General features: G+C 40.3%; 1 protein-coding gene across 3 annotated transcripts in view; it reads left to right on the forward strand.

Annotated features, from left to right (window-relative positions):
* The window catches only part of LOC142152769 (rap guanine nucleotide exchange factor 6-like), a 536,756-nt gene that overhangs the window by 479,227 nt on the left and 32,786 nt on the right, over positions 1-24,743 (forward strand). For all 3 annotated transcript variants that reach the window (XM_075209755.1, XM_075209754.1, XM_075209756.1), the window contains one exon: positions 17,322-17,544. In XM_075209755.1, the coding sequence (XP_075065856.1) occupies positions 17,322-17,544 (223 nt within the window). The remainder of the gene's footprint in view (positions 1-17,321; positions 17,545-24,743) is intronic.

The following is a 24,743-nucleotide window of genomic DNA, read 5'->3' on the forward strand; positions in this document are numbered from 1 at the left end:
CTAATCACAAGTGAGTTTAGTTCCAAAGTGAAGAAGAATCATATGCATCAAATCTAATTATTTCAATCTACTAAAAGGTAGCAATAATTCTATCCAGCCCATTAAGTATTTATGTGTGGAATAAATAACGACATAATTGTTTTGCTCTTTGTGTTTTATTCCACCTTAATCCAAAGTAATACATATGTTTATTCCATGTTTTTTATTTTCAACACTTTTCTGGATGAAATGGTGCATTATTAGAACACATTGCAGGGGCACAATTGACTGTATAATAATGATATTATAAGTACTTATTAATTACATAGGTGGCAATTGAAAAACTTGTTAAATAGGCTTTCCCCATTAAAAGACATGCAAAAGACTCTTTCCATAAGCAGGCTTATTAGGTTGTCATTGTTATCGCTGACTTCAAAAGGGTCTCATATTACACTTAATCTCGGTAACAGGATAAAACAATATATTTAATCAAAGCAAGAGACACATTCACCTTCACATATTGGCAGGCATTTTAAACAAGTGTTACAACTGTTACAAGCTATAGGAAACAACTCTGACATTAAAACAGGAAGGAGTTAGGTGGCATTGGGCTGGGTACACAATATAGGTTTTTCAGCCGATTACAAGGCCAATCAAACGATAAACGACCATTCGGCCCGATATCACATTAGTATGTACGCTCCAACGATGAACAATTATTGTTCCAAAGCACATTGTATCATTTGATTTTTAAACTAAACTAAAAATCTCATTCAATGATGGAATGATGTTGCAGTGTGTATGCACTCAGGACCAGCAGTGTCCATAGATCTCTATGAAGTGTGCATAGTTACCATCTTTTCAACCGATGGTTGCGACAGATGATAAGCACAGATCAGAAGATCAGATTCTTGTAAAACGTGTTTAGTATGTATACAAAAATCAGCACGCCTATATCATTGATATAGGTAAACTAGACATATCTCTAGGGCAGTAGTATTTAGGGTAAATAGAATATAAATGGTATTAGGTTAAGTTAACTAGCCAACCACCTATTTTTCCCAACAAATATAAACAGCAGGGGGATTTGGATTGAGGGGATGAGCGTGCATGATGTACAATTACTAATCTTGGGTATATTAAGGATTTGTAGAGCAACATTTTGATTTATTTATTTATAGGGTGCGTGAGACCAATAATTACTGCACTGTTAAAGTATAATATAACAATTGCAGTGGTTTGCTTAAAAATATCTGCTTCACCATTAAACCTTAAGTATCCCAGACTATTTAAACTACATACACCATCTGTTAAAAAAGGTTTGCGTATGGAGACGGTGAAAGCACTTCAAGAATTTCAGTTGTAAGGAGGCTTTGATGCAACATAATGTTATGTCCGTGTCTATCGTTATCAATAAATATTGTCTGATGCGATTAATGTGGTTCCAAAGCACAAAAGAGATTTAATAGCAAAATATAGCAGAACACAATAATAATATTACAAAGTACAACCAATACATATGCTGCACATCCTGGACCCAGGAACAAAGCTGTCTGTCAAAGCTGATGTTGGCAAAGAGATCGTTCCTGAATCAGAGGCCAGCTTATATGCTGTGTGGTTTAGAAAAAAATAATGATGATGTCACAAATATGCACAGATAACACTAAGAAAGATCCTTATTGGTCCAGGTTTTACCATGTTCTAGTAGACTGCTGGTCTACTAGAACATGTGGGGGTAAGTCACTCCAACTGTTGTATACATCTTTTCCCACTGAACAATCAGTTTAAACTGACCAATTAAACAGAGTGCTTTTGAGTATTAATCTCATACTATTCATAACTAGCGATCGCTAGGTGTGGTCGCTTCTCTGTTGAAACCAGGTTTCTGCTGGTAAAATATGGATTAATATGAGACCAAACTCCATACATTTCGGAGGGCCTGAACCTGAAATACCTTTACTGTAATATTATCTATGTATAAATAATCTTTAATTCATGTATTAATAATCGAGTTTGAATTGGAACTTTAGATAATGTGTACTATTTACAAGTGTAAGTACAAATGTAAGTATGCGATTGTGTTATTAGATGCAATCCCTTACATTGTAAGCTCCTCTGAGCAGGGTCCTCTCTCCTACTGTTTTCACCACTTTTTACTCTGCTCTACATCTACTCTTCCCACCTCCTTCTTTAGCCTCCTGCCCACCGATCCCACTCCTGCTTTTCACTGCTTTTTTTCTAAAGTTCTTACCTGTTTGCTACGATCACACTCCTGGGCACACCATGTCTCCTGCTGTGCTGACTTTACCACTGTCCTGACTTTCCCTCACCATTACCCTTTCCTTAGCTGTGCTCTGAGCTCCCTGAGTTATTGTGATTCTTGTCTATTGTACTGTAATGTCATTCCTTTTATTGTCCTATTGTTTGTTCCTAAACGTGCTGCAGACACTTTGTGGCGCCTTCCAAATAAAAATTAATAATAATAATAATAGATGTAGCATACTATTCACAACCACAGGGTAAGCCAAAATTAATCAATTAAGCTGACTTCATCCAATTACTCGACTTTGACAATAATTACTTGGAAAGGTGATTCACACAGTACCAGTTGGCAATTCCCTGTTTGATTTTTGTCTTTTAAATCTCCTTAGTAGATAAATAAGCAGTACTATCTGCTTTATCACTGATGTGTTTTAAAATATCAAAATACATACATACCCAGTCAATTGAACAGTCGAAAATGGCCTCCTGCCTGGCTTCTATTTGCTCTCACTCAGCCTCATTTACATATGGCTGAGCAGGGAACAGAGGCGCTTGTGTTGAACTCTTGCTACCAAAGCTCAGCACATGTTCCTTTGACCCCTGATGCTAAGCCTCACATGATTGAGACTGAGTGAATAGAGACAGAGCAGCAGGAAAGACCATCACTGCTGCACTGTGAGTATAGCTGTCAGGTCTGCAAGGCTGCTAGTAACACTATTGGCTCTGAACGGCTGGAACATTTAGGAGACATCTGACTCTTACCAAACCTCCCTCCACCACAATCCCTATCTAAGAATTAGATATAAAGTTTGGAGCTGGCGGCGATCATGTCTCGCCAATGCGCGTTTCGCTAAGTCTTTATCAAGGCATGCCAACGCGGCCCTTCTATTGGTTATTTATAGTGCTGGGACCACCCCCTTACTCGCATCACACTTAGCAGCGCTTGGGGGCAACCGTTTCTTGTATGAAGTATCGGAGCCAGAGCAGGCCCCTCTCTCCTCCTTTCTCCATACCTACTCTTCTGCTCTGCCTTTACTCCATATGTCTGCCCGGAGTTTCTGAAGCATTGGTACTTTGTGTTTATTGTTTCTGTAATGTCTCACCCTGTATGGTCTACTGTTTGTACTATGTAAGGCGCTGCGGAAACCTTGTGGCGCCTAACAAATAAACAATAATAATAATAATGATTAAACATCTAATATGGCTGATCATGAAACATACAGTGTGATGTGGATGTTCCTCCCTACTAGTTGATCTACAGCAATATCATAAGTGATTAGGAAATAGACCAATGGGACTAAAAGGTTTGTCCATGTAGTATAAGATCTAGTAGACGTAAGATGCTGAGAGTTTACACAATACAGGACGCGGTTGAGTACTGCAGTATCGTGTAGATGAGACTTCTGATGTGGACGTCCACCATATAAATACTATGGTATTGAGGTCTCAAATATATCATTGGGACTTAATCAGACTACCCCCTTAACATTAGACCCAGAAGACACGATACGCTGCAAATTTATATGATATAAGACGTTAACAGCCACTGTAGTATTGTACATATGGGATACCTGATGTGACTGTCCACTAATAGACGTTGTGATACTAACGTCTAACCTAACTTTACTAACCTAATTATACATATTGTTAGAGAATATTATCAACAGGTGATTCCTATGAATTAGGGTTACCTTGATTCGGTCAATCCCATAAATCCCCCCATTATTGATTGAAAATAGTATCTTTTTGATACATTATATTATAATAATGAAGAAGGGGGCATAATCTATACAATAGGGGTGAGAGCGGTATGCATCTAACGGCAATTGCCACTATCTTTACAGTCATTAGATATTATTACATTTTCTATTTACACTTTTCTCTTTTATTATTTCGCTAATTCTGTTTTTAATAATATATTCTATGTAATATGGACATGATCTTAATGTATATCAATAAAGCTAATTAGCATGTTTTATAACAAACAGAACCTCAGAGTGCCCCGTCAATCACATTTTCTCTTTTTTTTCCTCATTTGATTACTAAATGATCTTCATGTGTGGGTGCACCTCTTCTGAGAGTTTACTAATCCTATTATGATATAAGAATATGCAATAAAAAATGTTTAATATTTAGACTCAAAGGAATTATGAGGTTTTCCCAGTGCAATATATACATATCTTTTAGAAATATTTTATTGTAGAAATGTATTTAAATTAGTGGTGCAGGCACCTATGTATATAATTGCAAATTCACTTATGGTGTTACATTGGAATGTGTTTTGTATGGAAATGTTTTGTTTGAGGTTGTAACTTTTCTTTGGGAGTTCCCAAGTTAGCAATAGAATGGAGGGGATGTGTTTTTGAAACTGCCTAGAGACTGGTAAACTCACGCTAATTAGCCATGTTCATTACTCAGTGACAAACTCGTTTGTTTCGTCTGTATATGCAACAGGGGGCTGCTGCCTTCCTGTCTCGTGTGGCTGCATCTCAGATAATGCAAGCCGCAAGTTTTATCATATAACAGAGTTGTGTAAAAATTGTTACCTTTGCATTGCATGTAAATCCATGTTTGGGAAAACATATTGTATCCTGATACTAAAAATAACTCAAATGTATTTGGATCGGGGAGGATCAGGGGGTGGCGTTACCCCCTGACAGGAGTTATATAAGAACTCTATAAAAAGTGAGCTGCTTAAGCATGTAATGATCATACCATCTGTAACTTTCTGGATGTCACTAGTACTTTCAACTAGTAAATGAGAACTGTCCTTGGCAGGACTACTTGAGGTAATAAAACATCATTTTGCTTCAAGAACCTGTTTTGACGACTATTTACCCTGCTGTAAATTCCTGTGACCTACGGTTTAGACCCAAATCTAATCCGTTCTCCAGTTGCTCTGAGGTGGACCAAGCAATCAAGTACCACGTTTTGCCCACTACCTGCCAAGGTGATAGGCCAGGGGGGACCATCCACAGCAACCCTGATCTGAAGGCAAGAGGTCAGGTATACCATCCCAAGGGGGTACACTAGTAGCGAGGGTTACCCAGAAGGAAGTGGTTCTAGGTGCCGATGTAGGGGCCTAGTGGTGGCAGCAGGCTCCTCTTTTTGCAACAGGAGGGGTGGATTTAGGATGAAAATAGGGCACGGTGGTAAACCCAGCCTGTCCTCAGTGACAACAGACAGGGTGGCATAGGTAGTCCATCCTGTCACACTATAGATCTGCCGATGTATTCCACTGGTAGAGAATGGCAACTCAAAAAACAGCCGTCCTGCAGCTTTCAGCCATCAATTCTCGGAATGAACACCACCTCCCCCCTGGAGTGGCTCCTTATATCTAGGGTCAAATTTCCATAGTATTTTCCCCTCCCTGTGCAAACCCCTGGGTCTCTTCTTCCTAAACATTGGTGAGTGCTGGACTAAGGGGTTAAAGGGGAGTGGAGATGAGCTGTTGTCCCACAGTGACTCCCCTGCTGTTTCCCAGACAGAATGTCTCAGGCAGTCCTGTGGAGGACAATTGGTACTATTTGGACTTCCCCACCTCCAAATATCAGATAACAGTTAACCAGTCCTGAAATTAACCCTTTACACTACTTTGTGATGTCACAGGGTCCCCAGCTGTCCCATGCTCCCTGTAGAGAAAGGAGGGGGAGAATGAATATAGCTACAGCCCCCTCACCTGTGAGCTGGTATCTGCTCCTTACCCATAACCCACTTGGCTACACTTTAAGAACAATGAATAACATCTTCACTGTAATATCAACAAGATACACTAACCAATATTCATATTTACAATGAGATACTATGTCCCCTTATCCACATGTAATTAGACACTGCAGCTGTACTCTGGTGAGCTGGCAAACAAAATCAGGGCTATAAAAAGTACATGTTATAATTCACATATTGTGAGAAACGAGGGACAGGCTGGTTAAGGTGTTATCAAACTCGTTTTATCACAGGGCCTCATTTAGGTTAAGAGCTGGCAAAGGCAGAGCCGGATTTACACCTCATGGGGCCCTAGGCAAGATATAGGTTTGAGCCCCCCCCTTCACACACACAGTGGCCCCTCGCACACACATAATACACGCACGCAGTGGCCCCTCACACACACATAATACAGGCACGCAGTGGCCCCTCACACACACACACACACATAATAAACGCACGCAGTGGCCCCTAACACACACACACATAATACACGCACGCAGTGGCCCCTTACACACACATATTACACACACGCAGTGGCCCCTCACACACACATAATACACGCACACAGGGGCCAAACACACACACACACACACACATAATACACGCACGCAGTGGCCCCTCACACACACACATAATACATGCATGCAGTGGCCCCTCACATACACACACATAATACACACAGACAGTGGCCACACACACACAATACATACAGACAGTGGCCCCACACACATACACACGGGGCCTGATTAAGGGTTCTGGCCGCCCTAGGCTAATACGGCTACAGCACCCCCCCCCCCCCCCGAATATATAAGTGTATAGGAACACTCCTGAATATGAATGTTCAGGTGTATTCTCCAGCATTCAAATTTAGACAGATTGTGCCATTGTCTCTTACCAGTTCTTGCTCTTCTCTCTTGCAATTTTGTTATCCTCTGGAAAGTTGGCGTCCTGTTTTGAAAATGCAAAAATTTATTATAATGCAAAATGTTAACAAACCCTGAATGATTAGGCCCTTTAGTTAAAACAAAACACTCCATTATGGCCAGCTAAAAGTAGCCCATTGTACAGGCATGTATAAGCAATATCTAAATATTTGTGGTAAATCAAATACAAACCTCTACCAGCCCCATCTCACTAATATTTAGTATTCTAGTGATTGCTGAGACCACAGAGAGCATCCATGTGACCACCACACAATCATGAGATTATGCCCTCCAAAGCTGCTCTATTTTTTTAAATAACCCCTGCAGCCATTTTCCTTAACCACCCTCCTCCCCCCGCAGCCATTTTCCTTAACCCCTGCTGCAGCCATTTTCTTCAAGCCCCTCCTACAGCCATTTTCCTTACCTCCCACCCTGCATCCATCCCCCCTGCAGCTATTTTCCTTACCTCCACTCGGTAGCTATCCCCCCGTCACATCAAAACTCCCCCAGTCACATATATCAGCCCCCCTCCTCTGCCCTCCACACATATCAGCCTCTCTCCCTCCCTATAGATTTTCATGGCAGCCCCCCCTCCCACTCTATAGATTGGTATGACAGTCCCCCCTCTCCCTCCCTATAGATATGCAGGGCAGGTTCCCCCTCCCTATAGATATGCAGGGCAATTCCCCCCCCTCCCTATTGATATGCAGGGCAGGTCCCCCCCCCTCCCTATAGGTATGCAGGTTCCCCCCTCCCTATAGATATGCAGGGCAGGTTCCCCCCTCCCTATAGATATGCAGGGCAGTTCCCCCCCCTCCCTATAGATATGCAGGGCAGTTCCCCCCATCCCTATAGATATGCAGGGCAGGTTCCCCCCTCCCTATAGATATGCAGGGCAGTTCCCCCCCCTCCCTATAGATATGCAGGGCAGGTTCCCCCCCTCCCTATAGATATGCAGGGCAGTCCCCCCTTCCCTATAGATATGCAGGGTAGGTTCGCCCCCTCCCTATAGATATGCAGGGCAGGTTCCCCCCCTCCCTATAGATATGCAGGGCAGGTTCCCCCCCCCCCCTCCCTATACATATGCAGGGCAGGTTCCCCCCCTCCCTATAGATATGCAGGGCAGGTTCCCCCCCTCCCTATAGATATGCAGGGCAGGTTCCCCCCCTCCCTATACATATGCAGGGCAGGTTCCCCCCCCTCCCTATAGATATGCAGGGCAGGTTCCCCCCCTCCCTATAGATATGCAGGGCAGGTTCCCCCACTCCCTATAGATATGCAGGGCAGGTTCCCCCCTATAGATATGCAGGGCAGTCCCCCCCTTCACTTACCTGTGGTTGTGCCAGCGTCGCTCCTCGCTCCTCAGATCAGCAGACAGGAAGTGAAGACTTACTGCTTCCTGTCTGGTGCACAGCAACAGGCAGCCTAGCGATTGGCTGCCTGTTGCTATCCACTAACCACCAATGCTTTTGATCGTGGAGCACCAGACCCCCCTCCTCCGACTCGCAGCACCCCCACCCACCCCACGAGTCGCGGGGGGGATGCCGCGAGTCGAGGGAGGGGCCGAATTTATTTTTATTTTTTTAATTGCTCCTGTTCCCCCCAGCTGGGCCCCCGAGAGCCGCTAGGCCCTAGGCAGGTGCCTAGGTTGTGTAGCGGTAAATCCGGCCCTGGGCAAAGGGAGCAAATTTGCACCTTGACAAACCATGTTGTTATGCAGCAACTGCAGATGCATTTTGTTTTGCATGCAGGTAAAAAGTGGCCCGCTTTTGCATGTAGTATGTAACACAAATACCAGACAGCTTACATTTTGAACATTTTTTAGAGTTGAGCTTAAATGCAGCCCCTTCCCAAGTCTGAACCTGTCCATCCAATTAAAATTCCACCCCTCCTCCCTACAGTGCACAAGGTTTGGGTAAGGTGTAAAATCCTACCTTCTAGCTGTACTTTCTCCTAATTCTGAATCAGGTCCAATATAACCAACACTTTCAAAATGAGTTGTGTTAGCCAAGTTGTCGGTTCTTCTCCTTTCTGACAGACTAAAAAGTGGTGCTTGAATTTGGCACAACACACATAAAAATAAGTACACTCAATTTCCTGTTGTGACAGGATGGGCTTACTGTGCCACTTCCTTTGCCATGTTTTATTGTGTTTTACTGGTTGCTAGCCTATATGCATTGCTGACTTATGTTACCGATGCTACTCACCTACTGTGAAAGTCAGCTGCACAGTTGTAGGATTGTATCACTGGGCCTGATTCATTAAGGAAAATTAAGGAAAACTAAGCAAGTAAGACAAACCCATGTTGCATTGGAGGGAGAGCTAAATTTAACATGTGATGGCACATTTATAGTTGGGGTAGGGCATATCCTAGATCAACTTTACATTTCAGTGTACAAATAAGCTATCAAGTATTTGTGTGCTACATGAAAAAACAGCCAGTATTTTCCTTATGTGTAAAATAATAAACTCATTTACACCCTTTGCATTGTAACATGGTTTTGTCCAGAAAACTTGAGTGAGAAAACTTACTTGATTTATTGCTTAACTTTCCTTAATGAATCAGGCCCACTGTCACTACGAGGCTCCTTCACTGGCACCTTCACTGGAATATGCTTCTTATAATGTGTAGCTGCTGCAGCACCACTTTGCTATTTATTCTCCGTAACTCTAGCACATTGCATGGGCTACTCCCCGTCTTTTATAAAGCTTTTACACCAGTCTGGTGGTGGTAAACAAGCCACAAAAACCTTTCAACTAATTAAGACAGGCCCTTATAAAAAAAAAGAAAAAAATATATAGCACTTAGGAAACAGACCTATATATAGAACAGGGCCGAATATGCCTACATTCAATAAAACAAAACCTTGTGACTCAGTAATTGCTACAAAGAAACGTGTTTATTAGTAAAATAATAAGATCAAAATAAAACTTGAATGGACCCAAAACAGACCGTACATGTCACCACATGGAAATATAAAAACCCACTGAAGTTGAAAATATAAGTACAGTACATACTGTATGTCAAGCATCAACAATGGCAGTCTCTCAATTGGTCATCCAATATATTGGTTCAACATTACCATATAGAACTCATACATAGCAAAACTTGCACTGTTAAATACCCCCCTTAGTGCTGTATAGCAGTTATTTTTTAGGTGTAAAGAGTAAGGAGTCCATAGGACCCACAATCGTCAGTGTACCCATATATGACCATTTAGATAAGATTCACAAGACTTTAATGTCACTGCCTGGGTGTCCTATTATTTTGGGTTTGAGGTCCTTAACATCTAATCTTTCTTATTTTTTTCAGTCCCAAGTTACCTCTCCGAGGTCTTATCTTTGGGATTCAATACATTTGCTACATTTAGTGAAAGATATCACATAGTTATTTTTTTAACCTTAGATGTAGATTTACTGTACATATTCCCCATGATGAAGGTATCAAAGCAATCCTTGACAAACTTAATTTTGATGGAGATATCTCAGAGGCATTTATTTAGAATCTCAATTAATATATTTTTTACTGCACTTACTAGGACTCACTTAGACTTCGATGCATTTGCATCAAAATTGATCATATTTGAAAGAGCAGTTGCCTGCACCAGTAATACATAATGATGAATGTTGGTAACAGAATGTAGTATTCAGTTTTAGTAACGTTCAAAGCATTTTCTCTCAGTGTAGTTAATAAGTTCAGTGTGACTACTAAAGGATAATGGTTCATTCTCTTATAAACCATTTAGACTATCTGATTATTTTTGATTGTTTGGGATAAACTGCAGGTTGTGGTTCCTCACCCGTTCAGCCTATAAGGTGACTTGTGTAAAGCATTAAAACAAGATCTAACATAGCAAATTTTGCTGCCTATGAGTTCTCCAGTAGGTTATTTTATGGCAATGTTGAATCACTATACTGGAAACCAATTAAGAGACTGTCATAATTAATGCTGTTATATATGTCCATATTTTTTCAATTTCAGTGGGTTTTTATATTTACATATTGTTTCACTCCCAAGCGGTGACATGTAAGTCTTGACTATGGGATCTTCTTTTTAAATCTACCGCCCAACCTGGATTCCATGTTTTTAACTCTAGGATCTATAAATAAATAAATAGATGATGATGATGATCTACCTCCACTTCTGAGCCAAACTTGTCTCCACTTTGCTCTGCGATTCTTTGCTGAAACTCCTAGGAGACAGTGCCTTCTGGCTTTATTGGACCCCATTCTGCACTCTTATGAGGGCCTCTGGCACTGTCCTTCAGGATTCATTAAAATCGTGTTGGAGCATATGGGGTGCCTCTGGACTTGGCAGCAGTCTGATACTGCCAGACTCTTTTGATCCCCACTGGACCACTAGGTAAGTGACTTTTTAATTTTAAACATTTTGATAATATTTACATTGTACATATGTTTACTTATTAATATTCACAAAGTGCCTTAATGCACCTGCAGTACAGTAAAAAAAAAATCCTGCAGCGTGTACCTGGAGTGGAAAGGGGAGACCCAGTCACCACAACATTTCTATAAAAATTTTTAGAATTTTAAGAAATAACATACTCTGTACTTAAAAATAACGTACTCTGTAATAGATCATCTTGAAAATCTGACCTGCATAATCATAGTCAAACTGCGGTCATTGTATGTATGTATGTATGTGTATGTGTGTGTATATATAAACTCATTAAAATTATTTAATTTCCAAGACTTGTGTACTTGCTGCAATCTCTCCCACTTATTTTTACTAATAGAGATGTTACAATTATCGATTCTCTATTTAGGAATTTTAAATGGAACAAAAAAAGACCATGCATAAGTATGAGAAAAATGCAGCAATCAAGATCTAATTGTGGCATTAATTTCCCAGATATTATATGTTACAACTTTGCTGCAGCTCTCATGTATCTGATAGACTGGAATCATAGACAAGATACATACGCTAATACAAATTTAGAATAATAAATTTTACCTAATATTAATCTAATATCCTTTTTACATCAACATGACAGTGAAATACCTAAAGTAATTAAATATATTTATATATAATCTTAATTATATATAATCCATTACTATGGAATGCAAGAAGGGCATGGCGTGTATTGAGGCAAAAATTCTGTCTAAATGCTCATAAATCAGTATTTCTCTCATTGATCCAAAATATATAGTTTCAGAATGGCATGGCATCCTATCCTTTAGCATTTGGAAAACTAGGGGGATAAGCTCAATCTCCTTTAGCATCGAAAGCATCTGAAAAATATGAAATACTATGAACATCTCATATGGCATTTTTCCGAGAAAAAACATTAGGGGCCTGATTCATTAAGGATCTTAAATTAAGAAGTTTCTTATTTAAGTCTCCTGGACAAAACCATGTTACAATGCAAGGGGTGCAAATTAGTTTTCTGTTTTGCACATAAGTTAAATACTGATTGTTTTTCATGTAGCACACAAATATCAACTTTAAATTTCAGTGTACAAATAAGCTATCAAGTATTTGTGTGCTACATGAAAGAACAGTCAGTATTTAACTTATGTGCAAAACAGAAAACTAATTTGCACCCCTTGCATTGTAACATGGTTTTGTCCAGGAGACTTAAATAAGAAACTTCGTAATTTAAGATCCTTAATGAATTAGGCCCTATGTTTGTAAATTTTTTAGGGTGTTCTCTGACTGAGATTGGTGAAACCATCTAGATCAGCTCCTCTAATCGAAGCCACCTAAGCACTTCAGGAGGTAGTCCAGTATTGTAGACCTGAGTGAACTACCTCATAATCGACTACTTGTTTTCCCTCTTTATAAAATAAAACCTTTTGTCAGACATTTTTCAATTCATGCAAACTGCTAACTTCCCTTGTATACTTAGAGATGTTCCTGAACATTTTTCATAACACAAATTTATCCACACATAAAAGATTTACAATGGACATTTTCAAATGACAACTGTCTTCGCTGTGATGCCCTTGGAGCAGATCTCTATCAGTCTTTAGGGGTGTCTAATAATCAGACAATTTTGGCTATTTATCAAAAAATACTGTGAAACTTACTTGAGGAATTGTGTACCCTTTAACCCAAATTTGGGGATACTCAGGGACAAAGAATCTGAAGGGGCAGATGCAGGGGCGGATTGGGAACTTAAAGTGGCCCTAGAAAAAAATCTTAAAGTGGTCTCATGTGGGCGGGTCCAAATCAACTGTGGGTGGGGCCAACACAAAAGTAGGAGGGATTTAGAACTACTGGAAATCGGTTGTAGTAACATTTAGGAAAACCTAGATGACTTAAGACACAGTGGGTCATTTCTAAAGCAAAGCAGGAAAAAAGCTGCCAGCCCTGTGCTATAAAAATACATGAATCGTTTTACATTATCTATGACTGGTTAATGTTTCTGTGCTCAAACTTGTTTAGTTGCCTACTAACACATCCTTCCAAAATTTCCTTCATAGAAACATATTTGACTTTGTTTAATAAGGTTAACTATTACGAAATATGTTGGCAGAATACTATTTGATCAGTCTGCCAGAGCAGCATATGAGCACCTCACCGCACTGTTGCATCTTTCCCTGATGTCATGAGCTGTAAACTACCAGTCAAATCTCTCTCTTTCATATATAAAAATGTGTACTGTGTGTTTCAAAAAATGCATTAAAAATAATCCTTATAACTAATGGCTATCCAGTGCGATCACCAGAAAGGTAAACTGCTTCAAGCATTTGCAAGATAACACTCCTTTTGTAACAATTGTGTATGAGCCCTAAATGTGCCCATTGATTGGTGGTGGTTTGAATTAATAACAGTGCAGGGAGGGTTGGCAGACAATGGCATAAGTGAAGGGGGGAGCTATTCCAAGTTTGTGAATGATATAGTAAGTGCAAAGGAGGCAGGATTAATCATATTGTCAGTGCAATGGCGACTGGCCATATGTTCAACAAAGTGTCTGAGAATGGGACCAATGCAAAGAAGAAGGCAGGCAAAGGAATCAAAGCGAGAACCACTAAAGTATCCCTAGAGCTGGAATAAGGCTCCTGGGGGCCCGGGGCACTTAAGACAGGAGGGTTATCATATATGACAAATAAACAGGCAAAACTGTGTGCATTACTGTTAGATAGACGCAGCTCTGCCTTCACAAGTAGTACAGTGTGAAGTGGGAGATACCTCCCAACTGTCCTTTCAGTCGGACCAAATCCTAAGCGAGACAGTCACCGAAATTCTGCACTGCCCAACCAGATTCAGGACAGTTGGCAGACTGTAATTAGGCATATTTCCCTCCCTCCAAACAGCCCCAGCAATAAATTAATAGCATTTAATATAACCATTTTCCACAAACATCACGGCATTAAATAATTAATATTCACATTTAATAAATAGCTCTCCTCCCCAAACTCAGCCCCACAATCAATTGATAGCCCCAAACCATCCCAGCTTTAAATTAAAGGTCCCTTCACGCCATATTAATTTAATAGGCCCCAGTATTAAATTAAATTGTCCCACCAATAAATTAAATTGGCCCACCATCACCCCACAAATAATAGCACCCATTAAATAGTTAGCCCCAACCTAAACTGCCCCATTAAATTAATACCCTACCTCCCACCCGTGAACTACTAAGACAGCCCCCATCCCTTCCCTCATATCACACAATATATTAAGACACTCCCATTACACCCTTTTTAATAGCTCACACTCCTATCCTACACACCCTTAAGTAGCCCCTCTCACACCCTTTAGTAGCCCCCCCTCCCACACACACACTGTAGCAGCCACACACACTTTAGCAGAGAGACATAGACACACACTTTAGCAGAGAGATACATACACACACATTTAAGCACACACATTTAAGGAGAGAGACACACACACACACTTTAACAGAGAGACAGACACACACTTTGTTCCTGCTGCAGACTCCACTCACTGCACACATGGGACGGCAGTTGTCATGTGACACGTCCCCTATGACCTGTGTAGGAGACTGCAGCCAGAGAGACCGATCGGAAGAGGAATCCGCGGCCACATTAAAAAGATGGCCGTTGGCCTACAGGGACTTTCCCGGTAGGTTACATGGCCAATCCGCCCCTGGGCAGATGGCTCCTATTACTAGCAATAAACACAGCTGATAAAAAGACAATTTTCCAGATTTCCTTCTAGTTAAGGTTAAACTAGCCTTTATATTCAGAGACGGGGTGGAGGCTACTATGGAAATTGAGACAAAATGTAAAACATTTTTTGAAACATGGGAGAGTTATTTTGATTCCTTACCACTCTCTACCAAACAACACATTGTAAATTGTTTCCAATATACCATCTGGTATGAACTAAGAAATGTGGTGAATGACCCAACAATTCAATTGTAATTCAATTGTAATTAAGCAATTATAATTTTTTATTCTTCTAGTAGCTTGGGAACAATTGATGAAGTGGGGGAAGGGTTCCTTATGCAGTTGTATTGAAGTGATGTAAAAACGTATTAAATGCTAAATTTCAAGATCAAATTTATATGTGATGTTCCTACAGTGTACTAGTTGGATTTTGAATTACTGGTTTTTTTGTTGCATATGGAGTAATGATTATGTACACTACAGGTCAAAAGTTTTAGAGCACTCCCATTTTTCCAGCTTTTATTGAAATTTAAGCAATTCTAGACCATTAAATAACCTGAAATGGTACACAGGTAAGCGGTAAACTGCTAAAGGTTAAAAAAAAAAAGTTTAGGTTATGAAAAACTTAAAAATAATGTAAATTTCATAGTTATACAAAAAGGGAACAAGTAATGGGTTAACAACTTACAGCTGTTGTGCAGCAATGAAAAAACATTGGGCAGGTTGATGTAAACAATTCCAATAGGTGTCCCAACTTTTGTTGATTTCTTGATCTCAAACCGCTTATCTGTATCAAAGTAGTGTTGGAACAGACTGTTATTACACCATCTGAAGCATTATTTGGACCAGTGTTAATCGTAAAAATGATTACCACAACCCCAACAACCAGGATACCTACAAAGAAACAACTATCAGAAAAAAAACGACATCAATATAAACAGACTTACCTACAAAGCGATGCTGCACATTTCCGATGGCTGGATGATGCTGACCGCAGGTAAACCGAACACAGACAACTCCGGCACTTGAGTTGGATGTCACTGACTTAGATAACTGCTCATTTAAAGCGCCAATGTCGGGACCCCGCAGGTTAAGTGTTAAGACAGACTGACAGACCATTATAACCCTTAAACGTGTAGGTATTTCCTTTAGAGAAATTGGAAACAAAGGTCGTGAATACAGAATCCTACATGATCAGGGCATTTGGAAACTGAACGAAACTCTGACAGGAAGAGGTCTGGCAGACCCGAAGCCACAGAAGAATCTGAAGACAAGTTTATGAAAGTCAACAGCTAGCTTAATAGGCAGCTCATAGGACAACAGCTTGAAGCATAGCTTAACAGTGGTTGAAGTAAGCAAGTCTCAGTTTCGACTGTAAAGAGAAGAATTTGAGCTGCAGGTTTGACATGTTAAGTGGCAGTAAGAAAGCCATTGCTAAGATGGCAAAATAAGACCAAAATGCACCACCAGTGGACTAATGAAGATGGGATGAATCAAAATTTTAAATCTTGGATTCATCCTGCAGAGTTTTTGTATGCCATTGAGTAGGTATAAGGATGGTTCCTCAGTATGTCACAACAACTGTTAAATATGGAGGAGGAAGGATGTTGATATCGCCAACCACAATCGCCAACCACAGTTGGCGATTTGCACAGAGTGACTGGCACCTTGAAACAAAGGACTACCACAGCATTTTACAGCACCCTCTGGTATACACCTAGTTGTTCAGGGGTTCATCCTACAGCAATATAATTCCTCCAATCAATGTCAGAACTACCTTCAAGGAAAAGAATAAGATAGTAGGCTTCAAATCATGGAATGGCTAGTACAGTCTCCAAACTTAAACCCCATCATGCAAGTTTGGGATGAACTGGACAGAAAGCAAAAGCAACCTACAAGTGCAACAAATTTGTGGGAACTTATGCAACAGTGTTGAAAATGACTTCCCAATATTTGATGTCCATTGTTCAGCATTTATATCTCCAAATGGTGGCTACTTTGAAGAGTCAAAAATTTTGTTAAACAAAATGATTCTTTGATTTCATATTTGTCTCCAATTGTTTATTTGTACTGTGCATTAATTTCAGAGTATATTGACACATTCATCTGTGTAAATTGCAATAAAAACTAGAAAAATGTGGCTGTTATAAAACTTTTGTCCATTAGTGTATATCTCTGATCTGTTATTTCAATTTTATGGCAATATTTCATGGTACTTTAATAAGATTTAAAATAATAAAGAAATATTAGACAAAACACTAATTTGTTACCTCTAGCTGAAGTAAATTTTCCTTTAAGGACATATATTAGTTATATTTTTATTTCATGTTCTATTCTCTTTTTTCTTTTTAGGCTATGTCCTCCTACCATCCACTAAAGCTGATAAATTATCTGACTCCAGCCACAGTGAAATCTCATCACAATCAAGTATAGTCAGCAATTACTCTGTGGAATCTATATCAATGACTTTACAGGATGATAAGTGTTTGCCTCATTGTAATGTGGATTCCTTGGTTATATCGGACAAAAGAGATTCCCCTGTACCAACCACAGATTTTACTCGGTCCTGTAGTAGGTAAAAAGTTCAGCTGTATTAAATAATTTACTATATTTACTGCATTGCTGAAGAAGTATACACTTGAAAGGGAATAACTGTCGCTTACTACACTCCAGTTCCCTTCCTTACTGGAAAGGCAGGTGCTGGTAGTTCAGTTACTAGAAAGGCAGATAGAGTCATATATTGCCTGGGCCGTGAATGTTAAACCGTTTACTTTCTCCCTGGTATTTCGGTTTGATATATTGTGAATTAGGTCAGTAGATTGTTAAGTGGGGCTGGGGAAGACTCAACAGTCATGTACATATTAGTATACGTACTTAAGTAATAGACAAGTCATCCAAAAAATAAATTCAGGTGTTAGGGCAAGCAATGGACACTGAATAAGTCCATGGAATCATCTTTAAGAGGTCTTCACCTACAACAGCCTCCAATGGAGAGCTGTTTACTCACTGGTAATTGGATGGCTATTGGCCTTCAGAGTAGTAGAGATTTATTTTACTTGTTATCTTTATGTGGGTGTATAGGAGACTCCATGTGGAAATGCAGGATGAAAATGGAGTGTCTGAAAATGGCTGATGGAAGTCAATCCTAGAAGTAATCAAGGGCACAAAAAACAGTTCCCAGGGCAGGGGTCCAGACAGCCTGGGGCTAAGAGAATGACAACAGCTAGCCGAAGGTCAGGACAGGATGGCAAAAAAAAATATTCCAATAAATGTAGCCAATGGTCAGGAACTACATAAAAAAACACTCCTTGATGTCTTTATATATCCAGGGTATAGTGATTATTTCAGTTGTACAGTCTGTAATTCTCCTAATAATAGATATGTTAGAGATAGAGAAAAATAACTACAGTGCAGAGAATTTGCCAACCAGTAAATATATCAATACAATGTCCATGGAAAAATATACATCTAAAAAAGTACAGTCAGAGAAAAATCAACATTTATTTAAAAATAACACATATTTATACAAATCAGTCTCAAAAAACCTGCAACAGGTGCAAAACTCATCAGCTTCCTCTATCAGCACACAAGGAATCACTATTTAATACTTTATTTATTGAATCAGGCCCATAATCTCTTACATTTCAACCACTGTATGTGACACATCATTACTTGCAGCAGATTTGCTTCTTCGAAGCAGTCACTGCTTATAACTATATTAATTTAATTTCAACACACAGAAAAAAAAAACATACTTTATCAAATGCTTGCAGTTTTTATCGCCTTGTATCATTTTTCTGTCTGGAAAACCACCTAGGACCACTCTCTTCTCATACAAACGCTGCAATGCCTAGGTCTTCAAGATACTGTTCTATCCTGGTTCTCATCCTACCTTTCTAATCGTTCTTTCACTGTTAATTTCTCTGGGGCCACCTCTGTTCCGCTTCCTTTATCAGTTGAAGTACCGCAAGGCTCAGTGCTAGGTCCTCTGCTGCTCTCTATCTATACCGCTTCTCTTGGAAATCTAATAAGTCCGTTTGGATTTCAGTATCATCTCTATGTGGATGATACCCAAATTTATATATCCTCTCCTGATCTCTCGACATCTGTGTTGTCCCGTGTAACTAACTGTCTTTCTGCCATTTCATCTTGAATGTCCTCTCGCCAACTCAAACTTAATCTTTCTAAAACAGAGTTAATAATATTCCCTCCCACCAACAAGAGCACACCTGACATTTCTATCTCTGTTGATAACATGACCATAAATCCCACCCAACAAGCTCGCTGCCTAGGTGTAATCCTTGATTTACACCTATTATTTGTTCCCCATATTGACTCTTTATCTAAATCATGTTACATACATCTAAAAAACATTTCCAGAATTCACACATATCTCACGCAAGACACTGCAAAAACCTTAATTCATGCACTTATCATCTCCCACATTGACTATTGCAATTCCCTCCTTACTGGTCTTCCCCAAAACAGACTCAAACCCCTACAATCTATTTTGCATGCTGCGGCAAGATTGATTTTCCTTGCAAATCGTTATTCCTCTGTTGAATCACTCTGTATGTGTCTACACTGGTTGCCTGTTTTCTACCGAATCCAATATAAAATACTTTTACTAACCTACAAGACCATCAACAAAACTGCAGCAACATACATCTCCTCTCTTGTCTCAAAATATCTCCCAATTTGGCAACTCCATTCTGCACAAGATCTGTGTCTCTCATCCACCCTCATTACATCCTCCCATTCCCGGTTAAAGGACTTTTTTCAGGCTGCACCCACTCTATGGAATTCTCTACTTCGCACAATGAGACTCTCCTCTGGTCTACAAACTTTCAAGTGTTCTCTGAAAACCAACTTCTTCAGACAAGCTTATAATATTCTTCAACCACCCTCTTAACCTCACTACATTACCCTATTACCACCCGTTACACAATTTCACACAAGACAACTACCCCCTGATCAACATTGTTGTTTGACAGGTTCATTTGGCTTATGAGTCACTTTTACATTTGCAGTCTGGCTGGGCCGAAATGCAAAATGTAGACTTAGCCTCATGTGTCAAACATCCATTGTCCCATAGATTGTAAGCTTGAAAGATTCAGTTACACGGGACAACACAGATGTCGAGAGATCAGGAGAGGTCTAGGTATGCTCTGCAAACATGGCACTTGCCATATTGAGACATACGCAATACACGGCTGGATATGTGCAATACATATGTGGAATATATATATATATATATATATATATATATATATATATATATATATATATAAAGTGTGGTATATATAAGTATTCAATTATCACCTTGTAATAATATATTCATTAATGACAAAACATTTTTTTTAAAAATCTTCCATGAAGTACATTTATTATTATTATCTTAGATTTGTTAGCCATCACAGTGCTCCGCAGTGCAGTACAGTAGGAAAGACAGGGACATAGATAAAACAGTATATATGTAAACAAGTACAGACATGGCAGACAAAATTAATGGAGACTTGAAAACAAAAGGTATGGAGGACCCTGCTCATTAGGGAGCTTACATTCTAAGGGAAAGAGGGCACATCTAAAACACGAGGAACTAGTGGCTCAGATTGGAGATAGGGATAGTTGTGAGGGTGCATTAGTGTAAATAGAGTTATCGAGGATAAGGTTACCTCTAAAAAAAGAGATGGGTTTTCAAAAAGCATCTAAAGATATGAAGGGTGTGGGAAAGTCTGATTGAGCGTGGTAGGGAATTTCATAAGTGGGGAGCAACACGGAAGAAGTCTTGTAAGCGGGAGTGAGAGGTGGTTATCAGAAACAAGACAAGGTGCAGGCAGAGGCAGATCTAAGAGGGCGGGAGAGAGAGTATTTTGATGTGAGATATGAGATGTATGCTGGGCAGTTGTTTTTGAGGGCTTTGTAGGTAAGGGTGAGTAATTTGAATTTGATTCTGGAGGACAGAGGGAGCCAGTGTAGGGATTTGCAAAGTGGTGCAGCAGATGTGTAGTGGTGAGAGAGGAAGATCAGTCTTGCAGCAACATTTAGGATGGATTGAAGTGTGGATATATGGGTTGCAATAGTCAAGATAGGAGATGATAAGAGAAGGGATAAGAGTTTTAGTAGCATGTTGAGTAAGAAAAGGGTGTATTCTGGCAATGTTTTTAAGGTGGAGTCGACAGGACTGGGAGAGAGTCTGGATGTGAGGAATAAAGCAGAGGGCTGAGTCAAGTGTGACACCAAGGCAGACTTGGGAGACTGAGGAAATTGTGGTGTTATTGATAGTAAGGGAGATATGTGGGCAGGTGGTGACTGGCAAGAGGGAAGATAATAAGTTCTGTTTTGGACATGTTGAGCTTTAGGTAGCATTGGGACATCCATGTGGAGATAACAGAAAGACAGTTGGTTACACGAGATAGTATAGAAGGAGAGAGGTCAGGGGAAGAGATATAGATTTGGGTGTCATCAGCGTAGAGGTGGTATTGGAGGCCGAATGAGCGAATTAGTGCCCCATGAGAAGACACATGAAAAATGAAAAGGGCCAAGAACAGAGCCTTGTAGGGTCCTAAAAGATAGTGGGAGTGGAGGGGAGGATGTTCCAGAGGTAGAAACACTAAAGGAGCTGTTTGATAAATAGGAAGTGAACCAGGAAAGGACTGTGTAATGAGGGCTAATGGAGTAAAGGGTAGGGTATGTAGGAGAAGAGGGTGATCAACAGTATCAAAAGCAGCAGAGAGGTTTGGGAGAATGAGTATGGAGAAATTACCATTAGATTTTGCTGTAAGTAGATCATTTGCCACTTTTGTGAGAGCAGTTACAGTGGAATGTTGGGGGCGATTGCAGAATAGGGTCGAGTGGACAACTTGTAGGGTGAGATGATAAGATGAGTGCAGAGACTTTGTTTTCAGTTACTAGAGAGAATCAATTAAAGGTGGATTGGAAAGTGTAGATAAAGGTGGGTAGAGTGAGTGGTGTGAGTGGAATTTGGCATGAGGAATTATCTTGTCGAATTTTGACTTTGAAATAGGTGGCAAAATCATGGGCAGTGAGGGAGGAAGGAGGAAGAGGTGCAGGTGGGCAGAGAAATGAGTTGAATGTGGCTAAGAGGCGACATGGGTTAGAAGACTTGGTAGATATTAGAGATTTGAAGAATGTTTGGCAATTGAAAGGGCAGTGCTGTAAGATGAAAGGATGAATTTATAGTGGTTTAAATTGGGATAGAAGCGAGATTTCCTCCAGTGGCACTCTGCAGTGTGGGAGCACTTTTGCAGGTAGCGGGTCTGTTTGTTGTGCCATGGCTGGGGCTTGGATTGTCGGAGACTATATGTAGTAGCTGGAGCTGCATTGTCTAGGGCTGAAGTGAGTGTATTGTTATAGAAAGAGGCAGCCTGATTAAGACAGGACAATGCAGTCATTGGAGAAAATATTTGTTTTAGTGAAAATGAGAAGTGGATTGGGTTAAGAGTACTTAGATTTTGTTGTGTACGTGTGTATTTGGGTGCAGGGGGAAGGACATGGGGTAAGGTGAGGCTGAAGGAAAGAAGTTTGTGGTTGAAGAGTGGGAAGGTTAAATTGGAGAAACTAGAGATGGAGCAGTAGTGGGAGAAGACAAGGACAAGGGAGTGCCCAATACAGTGGGTGGGAGATGAGGTCCACTGGGAGAGACCAAAGGAGAAAGTAAGTGAAATAAGTTTAGTGGCAGAAGAGACAGTGGGATTATCAATGGGAATGTTGAAATAACCTAGTATGAGTGTAGGCAGGTCAAAGAATTAAGTGAGCCAGGCTGTAAAGTTGTCAAGGAATTGGGAAACTGGCCCTGGGGGCGATAAATGACAGCAACATGAAGGTGGAGAGGATAAAATAGACGGATAGTGTGGACTTCAAAGGAAGAGAATGAGAGAGAGGGTTCAGAAGGTATGACTTGGAAGGTGAAGCTTGGCGAGAGTAGAATGCCTACTTCACCACCTTGTCTGTTTCCGGGTCTGGGAGTGTGGCTGAGGTAGATTCCCCCATGGGAGAGAACTGCAGGGGATGCAGTGTCAGAGGAGGTGAGCCAGGTTTCTATAATGGCAAGGAGGTTAAGGGATTTATAAATGAATAGGTCATGGATGGATGTAAGTTTGTTACAAACATATCTGGCATTCCATAGTGCACAGGAGAAGGGAATAGAGGGTAGTAGAGATATGTGGATAAGGTTGGCGGGATTGGAAGATCGGGATGGATGGAAAGGTTTGGGGTGCAGCGAGATGCATGAGCAGAAAATGGGGATTGTACGGGGACCAGGGTTATGCAAGATATCACCAAAATCCATGAGACGGAGCAGGGTGAGAAAGAGGACATGTGAGGAGGATTTGTGGGTGTGAGGTCTACATCTGTTTATGTAGGCTGGTGAGTGTGGTGTAGGCAGGAGACAAAACAGTTCATGTGTACAGACTAGCAAGGAGGGAGGTAGTCAAGGCGAAAACATAATCGGGGAGGGAGGAATAGGATGATGGGGGAAAAAAAGGACTTTGGAGAGAAGTATGGTACAGTAAAGACTGTAATTTGAGTAGGTGCATGGAGAGATGTGAATGAATGTGTATTAGTTAGGGTAAGTGTTGAGAGAATAAAAAAGAACAATTGATCCAAATTATGTGGGGCAATGGAAGAGGTGAAGGAGACTTTACCGCCCCCCTAGCTGGGGTTAATGTAGTAGGCAGTTTCTGCCACTCTGACATCTCTATTTGCACTAGCAGCCAAATAGAGATGGTAACATCGATCACAAGTGAGCTCAGTGTGTAGCTGAACAGATGTTGAAAGAGCAATGACAGTTGAGCTCTGTGGGTCCCACAGCTGAACAGAGATGGTAGTTCTGTAGATCCTAAAACAACCTTGTTTTTTGGTATGAAGTCGGTCCTCAGCGCTGCTGTGACGTTTCCAACAGTATTCAGAAATATCCAATATTTATAAGGATGCTATATGTCTACTGTACATAATACACATTTTTACAGTTGTTTTTGATTGCAAACACAAGTTCTACCATGCATATGCTACAGTAATAACTATCACTCATCAATTGCACTTGACCTGTAGATGGTGCATGTGATACGCCTGAAAAATATGTATCTGAGAGATGCCCAAAGCTTGAGGTGAACGCCCATTCCACTCCCTGTTCCAGCCCCAGAAATAGTCGGCTGTCATGAGTGGCCTTTGCATTCGAAGATAAATTGGATGCACTTGCATTTACTTGCGTATAGTCCGTTTCTGAGCATGCGCAGTGGAATTTAATTCAAAATAGGACAAATTTCATCATTCTTTAATGAATCAGGACCCATGTGCCAGAAGTTCCCATGACAATGTCCAAGCTTTTTAAAGCCAAAAGGGACTGGATCTTTTAAGCACATATCGCCAAATGCATCTGGATGTCTCTATTGCAGAAGTAGAATTGACTAACTTTTGTGCAGAAGAGATAAATGATGTACAATGTAATAGGAATTCTAAAGACAATTTGGCACTCAACAAATCATGTCATAACTGGATATCATTTAGTTCTGAGTCAGATACCATCAGACAAACTATGGAACAATTAACCATCGAATAATAGATTCTGCAGCTGAGAAGGAAGAGATTTTGGACAAACAGTTAGCTGATGTGCTCTACAAAACCATTGCATCCACTACATGGTCTAATAGGTCATATAGACTGGTAATTTTGCATTTTTCCATATTGTTTTAACTTTTATGAATGGCTGTTATGAAATGAGATCATCAGATCTCTGACTTAAATAATACAGGA

Source organism: Mixophyes fleayi, chromosome 4, assembly GCF_038048845.1.
Source record: "Mixophyes fleayi isolate aMixFle1 chromosome 4, aMixFle1.hap1, whole genome shotgun sequence".
NCBI lineage: Eukaryota > Metazoa > Chordata > Amphibia > Anura > Limnodynastidae > Mixophyes > Mixophyes fleayi.